Source organism: Lytechinus variegatus, chromosome 15 (assembly GCF_018143015.1).
Source record: "Lytechinus variegatus isolate NC3 chromosome 15, Lvar_3.0, whole genome shotgun sequence".
Taxonomy (NCBI): domain Eukaryota; kingdom Metazoa; phylum Echinodermata; class Echinoidea; order Temnopleuroida; family Toxopneustidae; genus Lytechinus; species Lytechinus variegatus.
Window position 1 is genome coordinate 11996306 of NC_054754.1, and position 24367 is coordinate 12020672.

A 24367-nucleotide genomic window follows, 5' to 3' on the forward strand; every position below is an offset into this window, starting at 1 on the left:
CACCCCAACAAAACTTGATTTGAATAAAAAGAGAAAAATTCTACAAGCATAACACTGAAAATTTCATCAAAATCGGATGTAAAATAAGAAAGTTATGGCATTTTAAAGTTTCGCTTATTTTCAACAAAATAGTTATATGAACGAGCCAGTTACATCCAAATGAGAGAGTTGTTGACATCACTCACTATTTCTTTTGTATTTTATTAAATATGAAATATGAAATATTTTTATTTTCTCGTCATTGTCATGTGAAATGAAGTTTCATTCCTCCCTGAACACGTGGAATTCCATTATTTTAACATTTTGTGCTTCAGGCAATGAGGCCCTAATCATCAAATTCGTAAAAATTGAAATATTGTATAATTCAAACAATAAAAAACAAAAGAAATAGTGAGTGACGTCATCGACTCTCTCATCTGGATGTAACTGGCTCGTTCATATAACTATTTTGTTGAAAATAAGCGAAACTTTGAAATGTCATAACTTTCTTATTTTACATCCGATTTTGATGAAATTTTCAGCATTGTCTGATTTTTCTCTATTGATTTAAATCAACTTTTTTTGAGGTGGACTTGACCTTTAAAGTTTCGAGTTTCCTCGAAACTTTATATAGATAAATCCAAACGGATTGAATTTCACGAAATAATTCCCAAGTACTGTATGCTCTTACAATAGATTTTTGGAGGGAGCAAGGAATTCCCTTCAAAGAAGATAGGTTTATTTAGAGGCCCTAAAAATAACAGACAAAATAGAAGATGAAACCTAGAGTGATTCATTTTCTGTGAAAGCATACAAACGAGATGCAATGATAATTTTGAATAATTGTGGCAAAGGAGTCCCACGCCTAATTTATAGTGGCAAGGTATATTCGGAGGGCGGAACCTAGTTAGGACGGGGAGCAAGGGCCCAAAGTGAGGCAGAGAGTGTAGTATAGGCAGCGCTCTGGGGCTACACCAATTTTGTTAACATAATGGACCTGTTGCCTAAAGAGTAGCATTTAAACACAAGTCAAAATATCAAGCGCACAAGTTCCGAATACGGGTGCTTCGTTGGCTGAAAATCAAGTTGCGCAAGGTTTTTTGAGTTGCATTTGATCGCAACCACCGGGCGTAACTAACTCTTTCTGCAACGGCCCCAGATGGAGGAGTATTTGTTTTACCACTATATCTTATTAACTTATCCATTTGGAAAGATTGTGGAAAATATTAAATAAAATCAAGCAGTAAGCCTTAGGCCTATGCAGTGAAGTTTGACGAAAATTCATCAGGGAATATTAGTTTTTAATTTGTTTTTGCCATCCTTTTCATTATTGCTGCTCAATTGGTGACATGAATTTAACAAATCTCCATTTTGAAGAAGATGTACTGGTAAATGCACTGTTAAAACGCTGTTTAAACCCTCACTCAAAAATTTGCAGTTTATTTATTTTTATTTTTAACAGTTGTTTAAACCTTTTCAAACAAACTGCCATCATCATCATCATAATCATCATTATCATCATCATCCTTATCATTTTAATAATTATTATTATAATTCTTGTTCTCGTTGTTGTTTTTATTATTATCATCATCATCATTGACGGCGGAAGCCAAAAAAATTAGGAGGGGTCCACCTAAATTTTTGTGATGGACACAACCAAAAAAAAAAGGTCATCATCCTAAATTTTAGGGGGGGGACCAAACACATTTTAGGGGGGTCCATATGAATTTAGGGGGGACGCAGGAAACAAAATTGACAAGCAAAAAAAAAAGGTTATCAATTAAAATTTTAGAGGGGGACCGTCCCCCCACCTCAAATTTAGGGGGATCTGTCCCCCATCCCCCCCCCGCTTCCGCCGCCTATGATCATCATCATCGACATCATCATCATTTTCCAGGATCATTTTCAAGAATGTAATTTTGTATCGAATTCTCTGGTTGAACAGCGCCATCATGCTTTTTCAAGAATATGACAATGTTATTCAAACAATGATTCAATACAATAGGAGAAGGCGGGGTAAGTTGTGACACTTTTTGCATTTTGCAAGTTAGAATTGATATGACTAGTACTATTGTAGAAATAAGTACCTTGCTTAAATTTGATTCTTGGGAAATGTTTTTCACCTACCCCCACACTGAAAGTCATCGTGACATTTGAATAAACCGATGTCAAATGGCTCAACTTGCCCCATATATGGGGTAAGTTGTGCCACCGTCTGGGGTAAGTTGAGCCACAAAAACTACGTTCAAAATGTATGGGGGGAGAACCAGCATTTAAATTTTTGGTTTAAGTCTTTTCACTTGCTAATTCTCTATAAATACTAACATCCTTTAAAAGGAAAAAAGCAGTCATGTAAATTTGCTCCTTTCAGCCTGCATTTCGATCGATTTATATGGTTTGTTTTTTAAGATACATTACCATAAGAATTACCATGGCTCAACTTGCCCCATACTGTTTGGCTCAAATTACCCCAGTCCGAACTTAGTGCGATAATTTTGTATCCACACATTTATTATGCATCCATCATATAAAAGACTATGACAAGAATGAAGATCCATACCTGGACTAACAATGTTGTTATCATGTCTTTACTATATTTAAAGACGTGTGTGTGAATAAAGCACTTATCTATTTCACACTCTTTTTTACTTTTTTGGCTGAAATTCATACTTTTCCCTCTAAAAAACTACTTTTTGTTTCAAAGTGGAAAACAATGTGGTGGGGTTAAGGGTTATGCTATGGGTCATCAATACATGACACCACCACAATGTCTGACTCATTCATTATTGGCCTGGGGCTGGTGGCTCAACTTGCCCCTATGCTCAACTTACCCCGCCTTCCCCTACATAAAATACGGATATAGATAAATAAGCACTCATGGGCTCGTGGCAAGGTCAAGGGAATTTCGAAATGCAGAACAACTGAACAAGATAACATCATTATTCTTAAACATGAGTAAATACGGATACACTGAGACCGAAGGTTGGTTGGCGGAGGGGGGGTCGGGGGGGGGGAGGAAGCGATGGTAGGGATGATACAACATAAAGATGCCGTCATTACACGTGGCCATACGCAGAAAGAGCGTAAGAGCTCATTCGAAGAAACTCGAAAGCAAGGGAGCGAAGCAACCGAGCTTGTCATCCATTGTGCATTTTCTAAAGTGAAATTGAAAATTTTCTGCACGCTCTTCGTAAATTTTGTGAAAATTTTCAGTGAAAATGTAAGTTTTTCAAAATTTCTGGGGTCAATTGCCCACCTTCCCCCGGTCATGTGATACACAACACATGCAGCTCTTTGTACCTTCTTTTCATTTTTCCCCAAAATTTCCTTTCTCTTTATTTTTTCTCTTCTTGAAAAATACAAAATGCTGGCCCCCTGTAATGTCACACACCGCATGTTAGGAATAAATCTTTGTTTCACAATACAATGTGGAGAAAATTTAAACTATTTCATATCATGAAATACAAAAAAAATAAGAGTGAGTATATACTTGATGCCATCAGTCCCCTCATTGTGTACGCTGACCAGGTTGTGCATGCATATAACTGTTTTTTTAGTTAAGTGAAAATTTGAAATTTTATAACCTTTTGTTTTTACATTTCGACTTTGATGAAATTTTCAGTGTTTTGCTTGTTTGATTTTTCTCCTTTTATTGAAATAATTTCTTTCTTCTGGGGGGTGGACTTGTCCTTTGAAATCTGCGTTTGTTTAACCGTAACGTGGGAGCGGTTACCTGCATGTCACCTTAATGTTAAGTCATTGAAACTATAGATAACTAACTCCGCCTATTCGTCATTTTCTTGATATAATTAAAGTCATGATTTCTCAAAATGAATTCTCAATTAAGGGATTTTGCAATCACCTTCTTGGATGAAATGTAGGCCTAATATTTAATAAGGAAAAGCATCATCTCTATGCAGTATAGAGTATTGGTTTTTACAAAAGGGAGGATGGGCTTCCTCTATTTTATGAGCAGACGGTTTATGCAATGGGGACAATATGGTCCCAATTGGCCTCCCTACTTTCCTCAAAACCAAACATAGGAGACCTGCAAAATATCACCCACCCCCGTCACTACTTCAGTAGCAGGGACGGATCTAGCTTTTATTTCCAAGAAGGGGATTTGACCGAGAAATTTGACAAGAAAAAAAAAAGGTTTCACTACTTAAATGAAGTTCTAATTTTGATACCGAGAAATTTGGTAACAAGCAAAAAAAATATCAATATCAATAGAATGGAGGTAATTTGGGGTTGGCTCCAAAATGGAGGTATTTTTTACTTGGCAGCCTATAAAGGGGGGGGGGATAACCGGCTACTCCCCCTCCTCCTTGCCGGTCAGTCACTGAGTAGTAGCAGTGAACTGGATCAAGTGCACTTACGATTTAAGAAGTGAAAATAGGAGATGGAAAGGAAAAGAAAAGGACTTAACAAGGAGTAAGAAAGAAGAATATCAAGAGACCATTTGGTCGAGTATCTCCATGATACACTTTTCTTCTTTATTCTTTATTTGAGAATGGACTGACAAAAATATGACGTCATAATCAGTTCGCATTGGCGGCGGAAGCCAGAAAATTTAGAGGGTGACAAGCAAAAAAAAAAAAAAAAAAAAAAGGTTATCAAAAAAAAATTTAGGGGGACCGTCCCCCAAACTCAAATTTAGGGGGGACACGTCCCCTCCCCCGCCCCCCCCCCGCTTCCGCCGCCTATGGTTTTGCGCCCCCCTTCAATTACCCTCGCGTCGCCCCTGTCTCTGAGTGATGCTTAGATATAGTCAACTGCAATATTTGTACAGCTCTCTACTCGAGGAGTGAACTTTAAACAGCAAATATTTGACTTCTTGTAAAAGAATGACAAACTAGGGACTCTCAAGCATATCCGTTAACAATGTCCACCAAAGAACGGGACAATTAAGGCTTTTAATATTTCAATGTGACATTCCAGATTCAAATTACAGAACGTATTTAAAAGTCTAACATGGTCAGATGTATACATAGAAATACTACTCATTCAAATTTCATTAGAAAACAGTTTATTTGTTCAATAAACACAATAGTGGACTTTGTTCCCTTAACTAATTCTGTAAAGACACACTACTTCCATAATGTTTCACTATTTCTTGGAATAAGAATCGACAAATTTTTTTTTTATAAGAGGGTCATCCATTCAAGGGGTGTAAATGATGAAGGAAAGAGCTCAAATGGCATACATGTTTTTAATCATGTTCGTCCTATTTTTTGTTATGGGAAAAAACACAAGAAAGATTTGTTTTCTATGTAATTATTTTATTATGAAAATTCGGATATGATAGAAATTTTATTCTGAATGATTATTTAAGAGGATTTCTAACCCTGTAATGATTCTTCGTTCTCCTTTTCTTAATATCTTTAACTTCTGAAAAATTTTGTTTTCTCTAATCTTACCTTGTGTGGTATTATCTTGTTCTTTAAGTACTTGACCACTTGTGATCAAAGTTTATATTGCTATCAGGTGGGTGTTTCGTAAGCTGTTCGTAAGTTAAGAGCGACTTTAAGGACGACTGGTGAAACTTTCTTATGCGCTTAACCATCGCCAATGATATACAATTTTCCACAAGAAAGGATCACCAGTCGTTCTTAAAGTCGTTCTTATCTTACGAACAGCATTATGAAGCACCCACCAGGCCCCATGAAAACATCCCGACTGGATTTCTATCTTGTAAATAATCGGTTTTTAATTGATTAGGTGGCAGCGGTGGGATGGCAATATAATAATTTAGATATCAATATACAATGTTTCAGTCATTGAATAGCCGTTGACGATCTTTTTACTCGTTTTCTGACCTCTCTCTACTTAAGACTCATCTGCAAGATATTGACCACAGAGATCATTCCCTGATTTGATCAGGCAATCAGTAAGTAATATACAATGTTTAGTCATTGAATAGCCATTTGCTATCTCCCTTTACTTGTCTTCTGACCACTCTCTTCTCGATCGTCATCTCCGAGATTTTGATCGCTGAATTTCACAGCCTTCTGTTTCCCTCTTCGTTTCCTCTTCTTCTCTTTCTCCATCAATTCCTTCTGATTGTCCAATGGAATAACACTGTCTTTGGAATCTTTTCTACTTCCTTTCGGCACATTTCCATTCAACGGTATCTCTTGCGTTGAATCCTGTTCCTCCAGAAGTGTATATTCAACCTTAACAGTTCCACCCTCTTTTTCCGCCATTTTCTTTTCTTCAGTTCCACTCAATCTCTCATTAATGAGCCGCTCTTCATCCTGATTGGATGTCCCCTCGGTTCCTTCTGTGATCTGATTGGGTAATTCCATAGTCCTTATTTGCATATGATTTGCATTGATATCGTCTTCATTCGGAGATGACGGCTTCGTTTCCTCTGAGTAGACATAGGCCATGGCAGGGTCGGGAAGCGCATCTGGGCTACCGGTCCCTGAAGAAGGAAACAAAAGAGAGAGATACATGTATCAGGTACTTGTGGAAGAAAAAATAAAACACATGCATAAAACAAACAATGACATAAAAATATAAGGTTCATGACTAATGTCATTTTCTCCAGACCCTGTATAACAACTGATCGCAAAACGCTCGTAAGGCAAAATGAAGTGCCATTTCACTTACAAATAAAATATCAGTCAAGCCTGTTTGATGGACCTGAGGATTAATTAATTCATGATTACGACTGTATTACAAATATGATAAATGATTAAATTAAATTCGTAATGTACATTCCCACTATTGTTAATCTATTGGGAGCCAGGTGACTTGGAATAAGCAATGTTTTAGTTACTTTTTGTATGATTTTCTCACTTTCTTAATTAAAACATAATCAGTCGCCAGATAATCGTCAGGTCAGTTTTAATTATGTATGGCAATAAATACATTCAACTCAGTTCACTTTTTTTTATTCATTTCGACGATTATAAATTGGTATCACACTCTATCAATGTGGATTCAAAAATATTTTGTTCAGTAGTTCAAGTCAGTGTAATTGCTTGAAACAATATATAGCAGTTAGGTCAGTATTGTATAGGGTTAATCACATCATTGAACTAAAATCAGTAGACAGGCATATTGTCTAAAACACACGAAAAGGCCATATTTAGACATGGTGGACATTGCCCTTTCCGAATGCTATAAAGTTAGATAATGGAATAGAAATATTTTTTTAATAATAATTTTATTCATCTAAGAAAATAGTTGGGTTATGAGAACAATTCTCAAGCCAAGAATACATATTATATTCAATACTTCTGTATCATCCCGAAAGATAAGAATAGGAATGTAAGGAAATGCCAGAGATGTGTACAATGTTACACTGTTGAATCAGGATTAGTTTAACTGCTATGAAAATATGATAATTTTATTAAAATTCTTGGAAAATAACTAATGAGTAAAATTCATAGGCAAAAAACAGAGTATCAGGGATGTATACAATGTAACTTATAAGAGGTTATACTATTGAATCGGAATTAGGGATGAATGTACAAGGGTACAACCTCATCAATGAAATAAACTAACCAAAAGGGAAATTCCCTTTTATTTTCAATATTGGGACCGGATGGTACCTTTATATATAGATATATATTAATAATCAATTCAGAAGTCCTTATAATTCAATAGTTAACTTGAGAGCGGGTATCTCATAATGATTGTGTGACTCAGATCCCGTAGGCCTACACCACCTACAAGGATTTTATGGATGCCGATTTATAAAAGGCAATATCATTTACTTCTGGTCCCCCCCCCCCATCCTAGAAAACCGCTGGTTTTGAAATGAACTCTATTATCAACTCTATTTCCGAAGAGAAAAAAAAAGATTTTGCTATTTCTTTTGAAAAAAAATATTTATGTCAGTCTTGGTTACCCCCTCTATGAAATAATAAGTTTCTTCGAAATGCAAACAAATATAATGAATTCAAATACAAGACAAACACAATTAAAGACCAAATCTCAACTGAATTAAATTGACAATTCTTAAAACGCTTAATATACATCCTGAGCAATAATTAATTACCATTATTTAATCGTGTTTTTAAGAGTTTTATCAGGAATAATTTCATTAAAACAATATCTCACTGGGAATTCCCCTCATAAAAGACAGTGGTTACACTCCCGGAGCTTTAAAAAAATCCGATTAAAATATTGACTCGTATAACCTTCGTCAGAGCTAATTGCCAATTGATTCCAATATGCCTCACGGCATCATTGCACGGACCATAAAACATTTTGCGTATTGCTTGACTAATCAGCTGGGGTGGATCTATAGAATTTGATAGGTAGGGACGGGAATGTAAAAAAAAATCCCCAAAGGTTCATATATACATATATATCCATCCCAATTTTTAAGGGGTACAAGAGGGGATGGGAAACTGTTCATTGCTTGCAGAGTATGTTAATTTTGTACAGGTTTGGACGGGACCGTAGGGTCAGGGGGCACCCCCCCCCCCTGGGTCCCCCCTCGCCCGCTGTTGAGAATGGTTTGGCATATTCAACCCGTTCTCAGAATAAACGGAAGTAAACACATCAAAACTGATTGACCAATATAATAGGGTCAAGACAAAACACAGCGATCAAAGGGACTTTCCCCATTACCTCACAACAATGCAACTGACCTTGCGACACGTACAGATAACTTGTTGCATGGGTGTTTGTATGTGTATAGCCAATGACCAATTCAAATTTCCAAAACGTTGCGAGCGAGCGAAAATTTTTACTTTATAAAATGAAAGATCTAATTTTGTGATAGATTTTGACATAATAATGTATTGATTTTTTTCTCTCCCTTTTCATCGTTTTCCCTTGGTCGTGGAATTTCTTCTTTTTTTTTGATAGAGGGTTCCAGTGCCCCGAGCAGTCATCTAAAATCATGCTATTAATGTAGTAAGAAGCATGTCTGAAGTCAATTAAGTATGCAGCATATTGTAACTTTAAAAGCTATTGAACTGATAATTGTGAAATTCAATTGATTCTTATGTATATAATTTGATTAATTTGTTCCCCACTTGTCTTATTTTATATCACGGTGAGCATGATGGTTTTTGTCTTGACAAGCCCTTCTGTTTTAAACAACTGTACCTATGTTTTTTTGTTTTGTTTCATATTAAGTTGCATGTTATCATTTTATTGATTTTTTGTTTTCATTCAATGTTTAGCAAATCGCTTTTATATAATTTAGAAATGAACCAAAAAATCGAATTTGAACTTTATCTTGAAAGTGCAGACTAATTAAAATACTGTGCAATTCAATAATCACAAATCGACCTTTCAGAATTGGCTTACTTATTAATGTACTCGTCACTGTCTACTGTTATTACAAAATTACTAGTATATGCCAGTATATAAAACATTAATATGATCATTGCGTGTCTGGCGTCCTTCGAAAAACAATTCAACCAAAAGCAATGTAGGGGTCATTGATAACTTAACGAGTCACCGGATCTTCCTAGCTGTTTTACTGGCATTTAATACTGATAGTCTCGATAGTCTAGCTTTAGGGGTAGGTCTCTTACAAGAAAATTGTAATCAACTGCAAGTAAAATGAACTGCCAAAACTAAAAAAAAATGAAATCCTAACCCATTGCAATTAATTGTCATACTTAAATTTGATCAACGAATCACAAAGTCGTAACATGTTATATTTGTGATTGATTTTCTGATAGTGTTTCTTGCAACAAATTCAAGTTTAGATTTGGATATTTCACAGTCATATACAGTCACACCGAGGAAGCCAACTCCAATCCGACCGATTGTATGTCATTGGTAATAACGTAGTTTTGTGATCGGTAAATCAGTAATAGCTCTATGGGTAAATCGTCTGTAATAGCTCTTTGGTATGACTATAAGATTGTATATTAGCTTGCGTGCGCTTGCGAAAATCCTTCTCTCCAAATTCATTACGGCCTTATGTTATATCTTTCTCAAGATCTCCCTTGAGAAGATTAAAGAACATTAAAGTGAGATGATAAGATAATTCTGTTTGGCGCATACATTCTTTTTTTTGAATGAGAGTACCGTAAAAAAAAAAAACAATTCAATTGTTTTATTTTCCAGTTTCAAATTTTCATAAATTTGTTTCAGTAATGCTGCAGAAAAAAAATCGTTGGAAATTGGCAAAGGACCCGAAGCTAAGCATGCAGGATAGTGCAAACACAATTATGAAATACATAAAATTGGGGGAAAAGGAAGTCATTTTGTTGAGTAAACGCATCGATCAATCTTCCAAATACCCATTCAAACATCGAGCCTTCATCAAAAGAAACAAAAACGTTGCAGTAATATATCGTACAATACCAATCTGGATAAGTCTAAATTATAAGGAAACATTATTTTTTTTAAAAATGCAACATAGAACTAAAGCTACGCATGTTTTTAGGTATTTATAATATATATGTATTTAATGTATGTTGATATGATTATAATGTGCATGGGTGTCGATCGGTATTCTTGGTTGGGGGGATGATTGACACAAATGTTCTTGTGGATGGGGATATTTCAACATTACCCCCACTAAAATCACAAGTTAGGACATTTGAGAGTGGTTGATATGCATGGTGTTCTTGGAAATTCCTTCATTGTTGTAGTGTACTATACTTGTATAATTTTTTTGAAAATTCAATTTGTGTTACAAGTAAGCCTATTCTAAACTCATACCGAGGAAAAAATGACAAAAATTGACTGGACCATGTACATAGTGATCTGTTTATTGAGCATGATGTATACACAGGGGCGTCGATCCATTTTTCAGATGGGGGGAGGCAAAATTATGAATCAACGTTCCAAATGGCGCTCGATCACAAAAAACGAACAAACTCACCCACACACCCCCACACACATAGGCCTATATATATATATAACATGAGAAAGAGACACATATCTCACCTTCACCAACAATGCGAGCGCGAAGCGCGAGCTAAATTTTTTTAGTATGTCATGAAAACAGGAAAAATGTACCTGTTTAGGTTTGTTTGTAGTAACTCATGAGGAGGGTCGATACATGTATCTCACTAGAGAGCGAGCTGAAATTTCTTTATATTCTGACCTGAAAGCTTGATATTCTAAGCATTTTTGGTACCAATGATTAAGATGGAACAATAGATGCGAGCGCGAGCTGAAAATTTTGATATTTTGATCTGGAAAAAAAGACACTTTAGTGGAAGATATATATCCAACAAAAGATTATTGCAAAATCAAAGTTCTTTTGAGGTTTAGAATTGAAAACGGGACATTCTATTCACCTATATAATCATGAAAAGTTTGGGCTTTTGCAACATGATGCGAGCGCGAAACGCGAGCTGAAAATTTTTATATTCCAATCTGAAAAGCAGACATTTTGAGCACGATTTTAAATCAAGATCGAGTTGGTATCTCAATCTCGCTTGCTGATTTCAGTGTAGCATTACAATCTTATTTTATTTTTTGGTTGCACATGCGGAATTATTGGGGGAGGGGGCAAAATGATATGTTTGCCCCCCAATATTTTCATTGGTGGGGCGATCGCCCCCTGCCCCCCCCCCACCCAGGATCGATGCCTCTGTGTATACAACTTCTCTCTTAAATCTAACCTGACTGGCAGTATCTTTATTCTTCTTAATGCATGATGATAAAATACAGATTCGGACCAATTAAGACTAGCACAAATTACAATCTGTGTGGCTTCTCGTGCGCCATCGGGCTTACCGTCATTCCTTTATTTATCTTGCCACCCTTTTACTTCCGTTTATTTTTCCACCCTTTTGAATTAATGATTTATTTAAATTAATTTATTCACCACTGGTGGGATGGAACACCCTATCCACAAAAGTTGATTTTCGTTGGGGTCCTTTTATGTCATGTGTTAAAAAATATCAGATACATAAACATTTCATTCTTTTTCATCTTGAACCTCCACCCATCTGTTTAATAGTCCTGAAAAAGAATGTTTTTATTTCATAACAATATACACAAATTGCGAGGGAAACAAACTGATTGATGACATACTATAATCATCATGATCAAACTTTTCATTTTTTCATCATCATTATTATAATTTTTCTACCCTAAATTATTGGGGGGATGATAATACAGGCCATCCCCACACTTGAAATATTGGGGGGATATATCCCCCACCCCCCCCCCGTGATCAACACCCATGATAATGTGATGTTTTTGTGTTTTCAAAAAAAAATAAACTTGAACAGAATACGGCGGTCAGTCATCAGGTATCTTAGCCTAAGATATCGTACATAATTATGTTTAAAAAGAAAAATATATTCAATGAAATAAATGTATATTATTATTGTGATAATATTGACCCTATTATATGGGCCAATTTCACACTCCACTAGTCGAATCACATTAGAATTTGTTATTTATATTCCACCAATTAATCATGGAATTAATGCATGTTTTTATGCCTTAACTTTAATGATACTATATACACAGGGGATAAGGCCTCGGATAAGGCAAATGAAATCTCATCGATCACTCCGTTCCATAATATAAATTGCAATCAATCATTCTTGAGTAGATATGATGGCGTTCATCGTGTTCGTTGATCTCTCGTTAAAAAAAAACCTGCTTGCATAAATTTATTTTAGGTATAAATCTATAATCTATGTGTGCTTTAAAGTGATGAAGACCTTTCAAGCATTAAAAAAAAAACCTATAAACGAGTTAAAAATACAATGGCGAATGTTCTGCTCTAAATAAGGCCGGGGAATGAGCTTTTTTATTAGTTCTCTGCAAATATAGAGTGAGACTTAATTTCTTTATAGCCACAGTGGCTGATTTTCAAGTAACTACCACGTATTTGCGTATTATTATTATTATTTTTTTTTTTGGGGGGGGGGCTCCAATGGCTCTTGACAATGACGAAGATTCTGTGCACCAGGCTCAATTTATATGCTGGACACACTAATTCTTCATTAATTCAATGAAAAGTCCCTCCCAATTTTTGTGATGAGTGGTCAAAATAACTAATTTATTTCCGCCCACAATAACTGATAAAATCAAATTTCTGGTAGATCTTATAACTTTGAAACAACGGTATGGATTATTTTGACACCCCCTACTCGAACGTACACCAACACATTTTGAGCGATCTCTTTTCATTGTCCACTTTTATGATACAGGAGGCAGAAATTCAAGGTCTAAAGCCTTTATTCCCTTTATAATGTTCAAGGGGGTATATATACACGTACATCCTTAGCATTTCCTTCAGATGAATAAGAGTTACTCTCCATGGGGTAATAAGATAAACATTCAATGTTTCAGTTGCAGGCATCCATTCTTGAATTTGTTTTTACCCAATTAACAGATGACATTCATATTTGGTTAATAATAATTGTAACTTTGCTGGGGGGTTAGAAATAGCCCTCCAAAAGAGAAGCCGATGTAATATCCTGTTCTACAGAGCACAGTTGCATACAAAATATAGATCTCACCCGATCTCACATGAATGTTTTCTTTCTTTCTTTTTTTTTCTTTGCTAACACTCTTAAAAAATAAAGGGTAAAAATGCTCCATGAGGGTAATCATGTGTCCAAGCAGCATTGGGCATTTCTTTGGGGCATTTTTATTTATCCATTGTGATGAAAATTTAGCCCATTCTAAATTATAGTTGCTGCTTAATCGTTAACCCTACTGGACAATATGCTTCCCATGTCGGGTAAAATACTGCCCAAAATTGGTTGGACATATAATTACACTCCTGCTGGTTAAAATTTTCCCCAATATTTTTTACAGTGCACAAAAGCATGCTTATATATTTAGGGAGTAAATACAACTGTACACAGCGGTCTATACTTTGCACTCGTTTTAACATAATAATGAATAACACATTGCGAAATGATTGTGACTACAAAATGCATACTCAAAGTCAGTTACATTTAAAGAGGTCGGTAAAAGTTGACGAATTTGGTTTGAAATTCTGAAAAAAAACGGTTACAACTAATGTGACCAATATAATGAGATCGATCATATCTCAAGCACTTGGTACATATTTAGATGGAGGACAACACGGGGGAAAATTGCGAAACTGTCGAAAGGAAAGGACTCTTGGTCAGCGAACATCGGCGAAATGGGGGGGGGGGGTAACATCGAAATATTGAATTACCAAATTGGAAAGATGATCTCTCACTCAATCTCGTGATTTTGACACACATCTGCCGACATGATCGGTTTGTTTACAGTGAGCACACGCTGTAACCATGACAACAGTCAAGAGGTCAAAGCGAGATTCATCCTCTCATGGAGTGGTCATAGTGAAAACTGATAGGTCCGCGGAATGGAAAAACTGAGTGAAAATGAGTTTGTAAGCGGAGGCACCAGAAAAAAATACAATCATTGAAAATGAATGTTTGTTTGTTGACATGGATCCTGCCTAAAATAGACCGACAATACAAATATTTTTGTCATGGTATCTGGTCACGAGAGTGTGTATTCAAAGGTATTCAATAAATTTTGTAGTCACAAAGAAAGGAATGCTTCTGTAGAGGTTTCTATTTCCATGATAAAAGAAGGACTATAACAACATATATTTTTAAGGTTCTCAGGAAATAATCATGCGGATGAATAGAATAAGGAGCAATGTGAAATGACATATAAACAGAAGTATATACATAGATACAGTTGATAGACAGACCCCTTACCTTATCAGCGTAGGTGCACTATTCTATATATGGATCCCAGTATGACCAACTTGGAAAGTATAAATCTTTGACAAATTATTCTTCATATTTGAATACATTAGTGACCCAAATAATATTTAGATATTTTCCAGTGAAATCGTCGGATATTTAGAAACGTTGTTCCATATCTTTCAATATCTGCTTTCTTTACTATTGACATGATTGATGAGGCAATGTACCCCATGTAAAGTCAAAATAAAAGCAGTAGTAGAACTACATTCTCACATCACATGTTTCTTCAGCCTGGCATAGTATTACTACTTCATTACAAGAGCGAGCATGTGCAGGCACAGCCAACGTGGACTTGAATATATCTCACCATAATGGGCATTCAACTCCACAAGAGATCTGAAAATAACCCAGTTATTGATTGTATCTTAATGATAAATCAAAGTCAATTCGTCATATGAGTTAAAACAAATCAATAAATATCATATCCCAAAACTCTTTACAAAGAGCCTGGTATGAAGCGATGTTATCGACTAGACCACGGGGAAGCAGAACAAATAAGAGTTACTGAAAAGTTTGTTGAAAAAAAGGATGAAGTTTACATTTTTTTCAATAACAGAGTAAAATTTAATGCTTGTCAACTTCATACAGACACCAAAGGAAAAGTTATTAAGTATGCTATTCGATTATTCTCTCAGACTTAGTTTAATATAATATGTTAAAACCATTTTAGAAAAAAATGGATTACATTTCATATCAGCAAATTATAGTTTTCATCAAAAGTGGATATACGCCAGTGTGATGAGAAATATTGGTGATGTATCTACAAGATAACCTATATTTAAAAGAGTTAACCTGCACATAATTTTCATCAGCCTCAAAGCTGGTGAAAATACTAATTAGAAAAAAAGAAAAAAAGAAAAAGAAAGGAGAGGAATGATTTTTAAGGACACGTCGAAGAAAAGAAAGAAAATATAGTTGGCCGAACGAGTTGGCGGTAATAGTCAAATATGACTGGTCGCCATTAATCTTCAACAAACAACAACAACAACGCACTTTGAATAACAAAAACAAAACAATATTATGACCGAGTGGTAAATATAAATATTTAGAAATGTGCCTCAATGGGAATATGATAAACACTCATGCAGGTTTTGAATATAGGACTATTCCGTTTGATACATAATGAGCCAATATTTTTGAGGGGCCAGACATGGGGCACAGAGCAAATTACCTTTAACGCTATACGAGCGACTGAAGTTAGCAAATTTTGACCTTTTTAATACAAACATGCCGTGATAGATGTTGTCATAATAATAAGGGAATCATATCATATTTCACCATTTCCCTTTCATTTACTTCCCCTTTGTCATGTTTTCTTTGTACTTTTGGGTGTCCACGGACCCAGCCCCCCTCCCCCACCCGTAGGCCAGTGGTTTGATAAAAGGAAATATAAACTATCAACCATTCCAGAACAGATAGAAATATATCAGAACAGATGATTTCAGTTCATTTTTTTTATACAGAGCTTCTAATGAACTATAAACCATGTACACTCTAAATAGGGTTTACCCAATATTCGGTAAAATGGGAACATGCATGTTGGATGAGTAAAAGATACCCAATATGTTGTAAATTTTACGCAATGTTTCGTTGAAATAGCCAATTATGGGTTTAAAAAACCCGGCAAACATGCATGTTCCCTTTTTACCCAATATTGGGTAAAAATTTACTCAGTGTTTTTAGAGTGTAGACAGTGTTTCGTTTCGCTCAGTTTTCTCGTACTCATTTCATCTTCGTAATTTTGAGCATTGTATTCGGTCATTACAAATTTAAATACCTTGGCGTGAAAGCCTCTGAGCATCTGGCCATTACCAACAAAATCAACATTGACAACAATATCAACATCTCAGATCTAACTGTCTGGATATTTGTGGAAAGTCAACAGATTAAAAGATAAATTACATGTTGCTGCGATACTGCTACACATGTTTTGGTAATGACCCAGGAATTGTGTAAAAAAAAAGGAGTGTCGTAACCATAACAACCACCAATGCTATATGCCTTTTTGCCAAGCATTATATCCTATATCGGATTTTAAAAGCGTGTGTCAGTTCTATTGTGGTACGAATGAAATACCACACACGGGCTTGTAATATCGTTTCAGAAGCATCGTTTTTTTTTCACCTTCAAAATGGTATAAATTTATAATGCAAATCCTGACTTGAATGTAAATGTATATATATATAATTTCACTTCGGGGTTGATCCAGCGCATGTCCCGCATGAGTTTAGCACTGAATTGATTTTAATAGTTCATTATTGATAGCAGTATGAGCATACCCAATGACTATCATTCTTTAAGATGTCTATAAAATACGACACTGCATATATTATATGTGACAAATTCAATGTTTTCTGTGTAGAACCATGGTAGAACGTATAGGCCTACGTATGCATGTACGTCGGCCCCCACATCAGCACGACAATTTTGCCAAAAAACATTCAAATCTTTAAAATGAATATTTCTAAAATATAGAAATATATTATAATTCAAATGAAATTTATAGATCTCATGACGGGAATAAGATGCCTGATTAGATCATATCTTAGGAAACTCCTAAACCGTATATAGTCTTATAGCTTGGGGAGCGACGGACCACTCAAGAGGTAAGCGTTGTCTTACAAATTTTACAAAAGTGAGGGGGCATCAAAATAATGGTGAATGTCAAGTGCCAAATAAATCCCATAATCCCTTAATAATGACTGCTAATGATGTCCACTTCAAGCTTTTCATAGCTCGGATCATGTTTGAATAAGTCTAATCCACTTTCTCAAGCTCATTTTCTTCCGCCAGAAGTGTTTCCCCTTTTTCATTTGAAATGTATCACGTCCAATGTAGTATTTCAACATGCTCCGATTTTGTTATTTCATTTCATTTCTGACATATTTTATATTATGAGGTGGGGAGTGAGGGTCAAACAATTTATTCAATGATTTGTTGTATTTAAACTTCACGGAACTGACTTTGAAAATGAAATAGTTATTTATTTTCATATTTAAGACGAATCAATATATATATGTTGAAATTTTGTTTTAAAGATTTTTTTTTTCATTGTTATTCCCTGCATTTTCGATCTACAACTGCAACTATGAAGAAGATGCGCATGCATGATTGTGGTAATAAATCACAGTTAACAGAACTGAAATAAGTACCCGACAATTTTGTGAGAACATTTGTAAAAGAATTTCCAGATTTGGTTAAGAGTATCCTTCCTCATAAAAGAACAGAACAATCGCAATTAAAAATACACAAAAAACGTATGGTAAAAGTGAAGCTATACTCTCTGTAAATTCTGAAGCTGGTTTACATGGCGAAGAAGAATAGTGTTCAGGACGACAAGAACGCACTTGTCGAAACATCGAGATTATGCGGTCCTTTTCAGTACCAACACTTGCCCAAGAAAGGTACATGGTGTACCGCGAACTTTTTATCAAGCATGAAATTAGTTCAATACGAAAATTTGGGTCCATGACATATCTTGAGCTTTTGGATGCGACGCGTTCGTATGTGCATGTGCGCAATGTGCAGTTGTTACTTTTTTCGTTTGTGGCAACAAACAAAACCACTTGGTAATCAAAGAGTTAATGATCATTTGCTGCACCGTAGACTGTTCATTACAATAACATCACCATCTGAATTTAATAAACTATTATGTTTGATTGAGGTTGGTTGCTATTTACACTATACAAAACAAACCTCGGGTACGGTCTTATTTATTACTCATCTATGAGCCCTGGAATAGTAATGAGATTTAGTGATTCAAAAGCAATCAAATAATATTTTTGTGTTAAAGTAGGGACATAAAGTAATGTCATTTTTACAACCTCTGGATACCAACATTTTGTACAGATATTGAAATATAGGCCTATCAAAACAACAACAACAACACATATACTTCCGCTATATAGGAGTTAATGATTATCCATCTATTAGACCGCAGACTGTTAATTGCAATCGGATGACCATCTTTCTTTAATTGATATTGACATAGAACCCGTACTGAGTGTGGTTATTTACATTCTACAAAATATTGGTATGGCTTCAATTAATTAATTATACATTATGTGAGCCTTACTGGTTATGAGATTCAAACTTAATCAAAACTCTGGTCAAAACTAGAAATGCTGTTGCATTGCAGCATGAATATATTTTCATAGGGCATACCGTTATTTTTTTGGAATCTTTTTGATAAAACACGAAGAGACAAAGCAGTGCAGGTATCATCAAATATGGTCATATTGGAACCACGAGCAAAATTACATTTGGCAATATAGGACTTAATTATTGCACATGGCGCCACAGACTTTAAGTACAATGGGGTGACCATATTTCCTTTAATTACATAAAACCTATATGATTGAGTGTGCATAGCTACTACTCACGCTCGGCAACTTGTTCATGGTTTAATTTATCACTCACCCGTGAGCCCTACAGTAGAAGTGGATGATTTTAATGGTATTATAATCAAGTAATGAAATTGTTCGTCATCCTTCATGCTACATGTAGCATTGATAATGTTTCCACTATACTACACAGCAAAAACTGTGGTGTTAACCGGTGTACAAAGAGGACCACACCAGTTATTTTACACCGGTGTTAAATTGGTGGTGTTAGTTTTACACCTATAGGTGTTATTACAACACCTTTTGTTGTTACATTTACACTCTTTGGTGTTATGTTTAATCTCTAGGGTGTAATTTTAACACCTTAGGGTATGGTCCTCTATTAACACCAATTGGTGTCAGTTTTGACACCGCATTTTTTACAGTGTACCACATCATTTAATCTTTGTGTACATAGTCAGCCTTCCGCAGAGACAGGTCGTTACGCATCAATCATGTCAATGAGAACAGTATTATGTTTGAGATGAATAGAGAATGACATTTTCATTTTCATACTCATATTTTTCTTGTAAGTGTAACCTTTGGTGGTGGATAAGAAAATAAATTGGAAGACATTCGGCGTCAGGAAATCATTAGTAAGATTGCAATTTGCATGATTAGCTATATTAAGTGTCACACACATGGAAAAATTGTTTTCTTGTTATGAATATCTTCAAGAGAATACTGCATGTATACTATAAAGATGGTATAATCATGGGCAATGACCATATTTCATCGAAAATACAAGGATTAAACAATATTGTAGTTGTAGAAGTGTTGGGGAATACGGGGAATATTTAAAAGAAAAACTAAAAAACACGATTGAATAAATACATTTCAACAAATAAAATTAAGTTTCATTTCGAGGAGAAATAAAAAAATATCAGAATAACAGTGTTACTTACCATCCGATCCTCGGACTGAGATGGAGACAGCGGGTGAGATGACGTCACTATTGACCCCTGACCTCCACGACCTCCAGGTACTATTTGATAAACGCTCTTTCTCTGCCATCGCATTGTCAGATATTGTCTGTTGCAATTGGAAAAAAATAATAAATAGATAATAACAATAATAATAATAATCAATCAATCAACAAATAATAATAATTATCATAATAGTAATAATAATGATGGCAATGATGATAACAAAATTGACACAATAATTATGATGAAGATAATCATAATAATAATAATAGTGATAATAATAATAGTAATGATAATAATAAAAGAACAGAAGTAATAATGATGTAAATAACAATTATAATGGTACAAGTAATAATAATCATAAAAATTGAATGAATAAACTAAGTATATAAAAAAAACGATTCATATATTTATTATTATCAGTTTAATCATTAATTGAATATCCACAATATACATTTCCTATTCCTTCCTTTCCTTCTTATTTCTTTTCTTTTCATTGATTTATTTTTTATTTTATTTCATTAGATTTCATTATCTGAAATATCTATTATTTTTTTCATATAGTGATCCTTTATGATCTTACCTGTGCCATCGCCTGTTTCTTAGCATGTCTCTCCATAAGAGCTTTCCGTCTTCTATCTCTTGCTTCATCACGACCGAGAAGTGGAGCCGGTTGAACTAGATCAACAGAAAAAAAAAAAAAGAAATATTGATATCTAACTTGAATATCTTGTCTATATGGTCGAGGGTGGCACTTCGGGTGTACCGCGGTGTGTTTGGACGGGGGGGGGAGACCCAAGGTGATTTTTTTTACTCTAAAAAAAAAACCGTGGTATAAGATTACACCGCCCTGATCTCTATTTTTTGTATTTTTTTCTGCCCTTCTTCCCTTTTTTCAGGATGTCCCCAAGGGCGAGCACAAAAGGTTGTTTTTGCTGGCAGTTCTCTAGGTACTCTGGAAGGAGTTTGTCCCAACCTGAAAGAAAGAGAAAATGATGGTGCTCTATCACTTTTCAAATCATATTATTACAATTACAATTTTTATAACATGAAGAAGCAGGGAAGAGTATTTGACAAATACAATATGAAATGTTATTCAGTTTTCTTTTCGTTTTGCACATGTCATCCGGCAAGACAAAAAAAATGTGTAAATCATTAATGTTGTTAAAACTAATTTGAAGGTATTGAAAGAAAACAAATTTTCATTCATTTGTGTGTTTCACGTTGTTTTCTCTTTTCATTTCACTATAAGACTTTACTTCAAAATCAAAAGATATCACGGGGGTCATCGCCCCTTGCCCCACTGTAGCGACGCCCTTGAATGTAGTGGAGCAACATTGCCGTTGCAGTAAACCAATGGTAGTTTTTTTTTCGAGCACAGCGAGATTTTGATTAATGAAATTCATAAAGTAATTAGATATTGATGGATCTGCTCAGTCGAATTTATTAGAGAATTGAAGTGCATAGAGCCTGCCAATGCATACAGTTTTGCTAATTAAAATGAAATTGTACATATACACAAAATCATGTATGCATTATTACTAATCATATTGGATTTTTACACATGCTCAGTCATTTTTGGAACTTTTTTCTTTCAATTAAAGACCACTGCGAGCAATATCATCAAAACTTCAGATTTTTCCTTTAACTTAATTTTAATGTTCGCTTTACTCCCCCTTAAATAATAGATATTAAAAGAAAATACACATTCGCCTTATTAATGGTGTATATAGAAGGGAAGAAATTGGGTTCCAGTATAAAAAAAAACATGGAGAAAAGAAAGAAAAGGAAACGAAAAGTGTGACAGTATTATGTTGTGCAAAATATTATGTTGCAAAATCACCGTTTAGCGAAAATTAGATTTCATTTTCAAAAGATCAAATGTAAATATGCGACTTTTTAATACACAATTTGTTCCATACATACGTCATATTCTGCCGCTTCAATGTTGTCACTAACTTTTTCACTTATAGTTATAACCAAACGCGTAATGAAAAAGCAACAATTGTCATGCATATATTGCACATACTGTATATTCCTTGGGATTATGGGATTATTAGCAAAAACCAAGATCATCCATATTCTACATAGTATTTAGAAATTTGGAATCCTAAATGAAACACCCGTACCAACCTTTCGGGATGTAATCTTGCACCCGAAATAAAAAGGGTGCAAAAATACACATTATTTTGCACCATGAAATTCTCGTTTGTACCCTCAAGGGTACAAATTTGAATAATATAATAATAGTATACGTGATTCATTTTTGCACCCTATAGGGTGCTTAATATAGCAAATTACACCCTTAGAGATGCCAAAATTAGCAAAACTGCTCTCATTACCACCCCTTATGATGATGCTATTGTACCGAACCCTGGCGTCCAAATTTAAACCCCTAGTGTACTGATCACATCTATCATTGCTTATTGACAAGAATTGTGTTGCTCACCCTCTATGCCTGCATAATTCAAACGTTTTAGTTGTTTCTTGGCAACGGCATATTCTCATTTATATTTCTACCTTTAGCCTTTTATCAAAGAGAGTAGACTTTAACATGTCTTCAACATGGTTGTACTTGAGGTAAAGCTACACAATTTGGTTTAAAACTTATGTTTCTTCTCTATGGAATTGCATAAAACCTCATGCAAGCCTGATCATTTTTGAAGGAGCTGAAACTCGATCAATACGTAAAATGCATGCACGGCGAAATGAATGGGAATGAATGCAAATATGAATTGATATTTACACAAACGAATAATCCATATCAAAATACTATTTCCCCAAATCCCTAATCTTTGCAGAAATATAGCCAATAGAAAAAAAGTGACTGAAGGCCGATCGAGTTATAATTCGATCCTTTGTGTTCAACATCGAGATCTACACCACGAGTCTCCTGCATCTTATTATTTATGAATCATACATTTGCTCACCTTTTGCTTGGTTGATGTTGCCTTTCTGTGCGTTAACATTCGATTTTGCAACAATTTCCGAAATGATAGATTCCGTGCATCCCATATTGTCCAAATGTGAATATCAGCAATCAGATTTCATAGTAATGATATTAGTTCTAACTTCGAGAAATATATATATATTCCACTATTACCACATCCAGAGCAAGCAGCTAGCGTAAACTCGATGAGATTGGTCAGGCCAGGGTGTTTGACCGAACATGAATAAGTGGCTGGCGAATTGAGAGAGCTCGAAAAAGTGAGGAGACGGCGTGGATATCCCAGATCGAACTGTGATTACTTTTCGAATGACGTTCCCGAAGTTGATTTTAATCCATCAACAATCTTTCTTGACAAAACATCCGTGAGTCAATCGATTTTTCTCGCGCACTATAACCCAAGTTTTCGACACAGTTCGTTGAGCTAGAATAGGGCTTGTATTCGAGACCGTCGCGCTGTGGTGGAGCGCACGTCACCAGTGTGAAATTGAAGTTTTATGCCCGGGTTTTATGACAGGCGATGACGTATAGATAGGTCAATTATCATGGAGATCAATTAACAACTCGTTCCGCGCGTGCGTATCAACAATGGAAATCCAAACCCACAGGACTTGCCATATAAACTTTTGAAATTCATTTTTTTCATGCATTTATTATGTAAAAAAATCTTGTGAAATAGAAAGGATCGACATATCATTTTCATTCCTAAGGCAAGTTTGGTTCCGAACAGAATAATATACCAGAAGATGAAGAGGTATTTCGTTCTTTGGGTTTCTACATTTCAGCACTACATGGACTTGTTCATTATAATTTCACAAAAATAATGTGCCGGGGAAAAGACGATGAACATATCCAAAACACGGAACAACCTCCATGCTCACGTTACCAAGTTTGCATTAAAAGGAGGAGAGCAGAGGAAAAGATCGAAGGAAAATGGAGGAAACGGACAAGGAGGATGAGAGGGAGAAGGAGGAAGAGGAGAGAAGAATGGGGAGAAAGACGAGAAAAGGGAAAGGGGATTATACATGTAGAATGATAATAGACAAAGAATAAAGTACACTGCAAAACTCCAATGTTGATCTAACACCAGCCCGGAATCTTAAGTTTGGAATCAAACTGATGCTGTTTTAATACTAATTGGTGTTGTACAAACACCTATCTGGTGTTAGACCAAAAACGAAACTGGTATTGTTTAACACTTCTTTGGTGTGGACATACATATAGATTTTGGGCAGGTGTTAAATCAACACCAGAGTTTTTGCAGAGTAGTATTCAAAAGAGAAGAGGAGGAGTAGCGATCATGAAAACCAGATTAAAACCAAGGAGGAAGAGAAACAATACAATGAATCAGTGAACCAAAATATAACCATGTAACATTACTTGTAATCAAAACAAAAATGATAGAGTGGAGTTAGGTTGTTAAATAAAAGAGAAAATTAAAAAAAATATGAACAAAAT

The 24367-nt window shown here is 35.1% G+C and overlaps 1 protein-coding gene across 1 annotated transcript; it reads right to left on the reverse strand.

Annotated features, from left to right (window-relative positions):
• Window positions 1-4853: 4853 nt before the first annotated feature.
• LOC121428688 lies at window positions 4854-23391 on the reverse strand. The gene is made up of 4 exons (XM_041625492.1): window positions 22893-23391; window positions 20546-20640; window positions 19942-20068; window positions 4854-6406 (listed from the first exon to the last, which is right to left on the reverse strand). The coding sequence occupies exons 1-4, from the start codon at window positions 22975-22977 to the stop codon at window positions 5910-5912; spliced, it is 804 nt and encodes a 267-aa protein (XP_041481426.1). The 5' UTR covers window positions 22978-23391; the 3' UTR covers window positions 4854-5909.
• Between the last annotated feature and the right edge of the window lie 976 nt (window positions 23392-24367).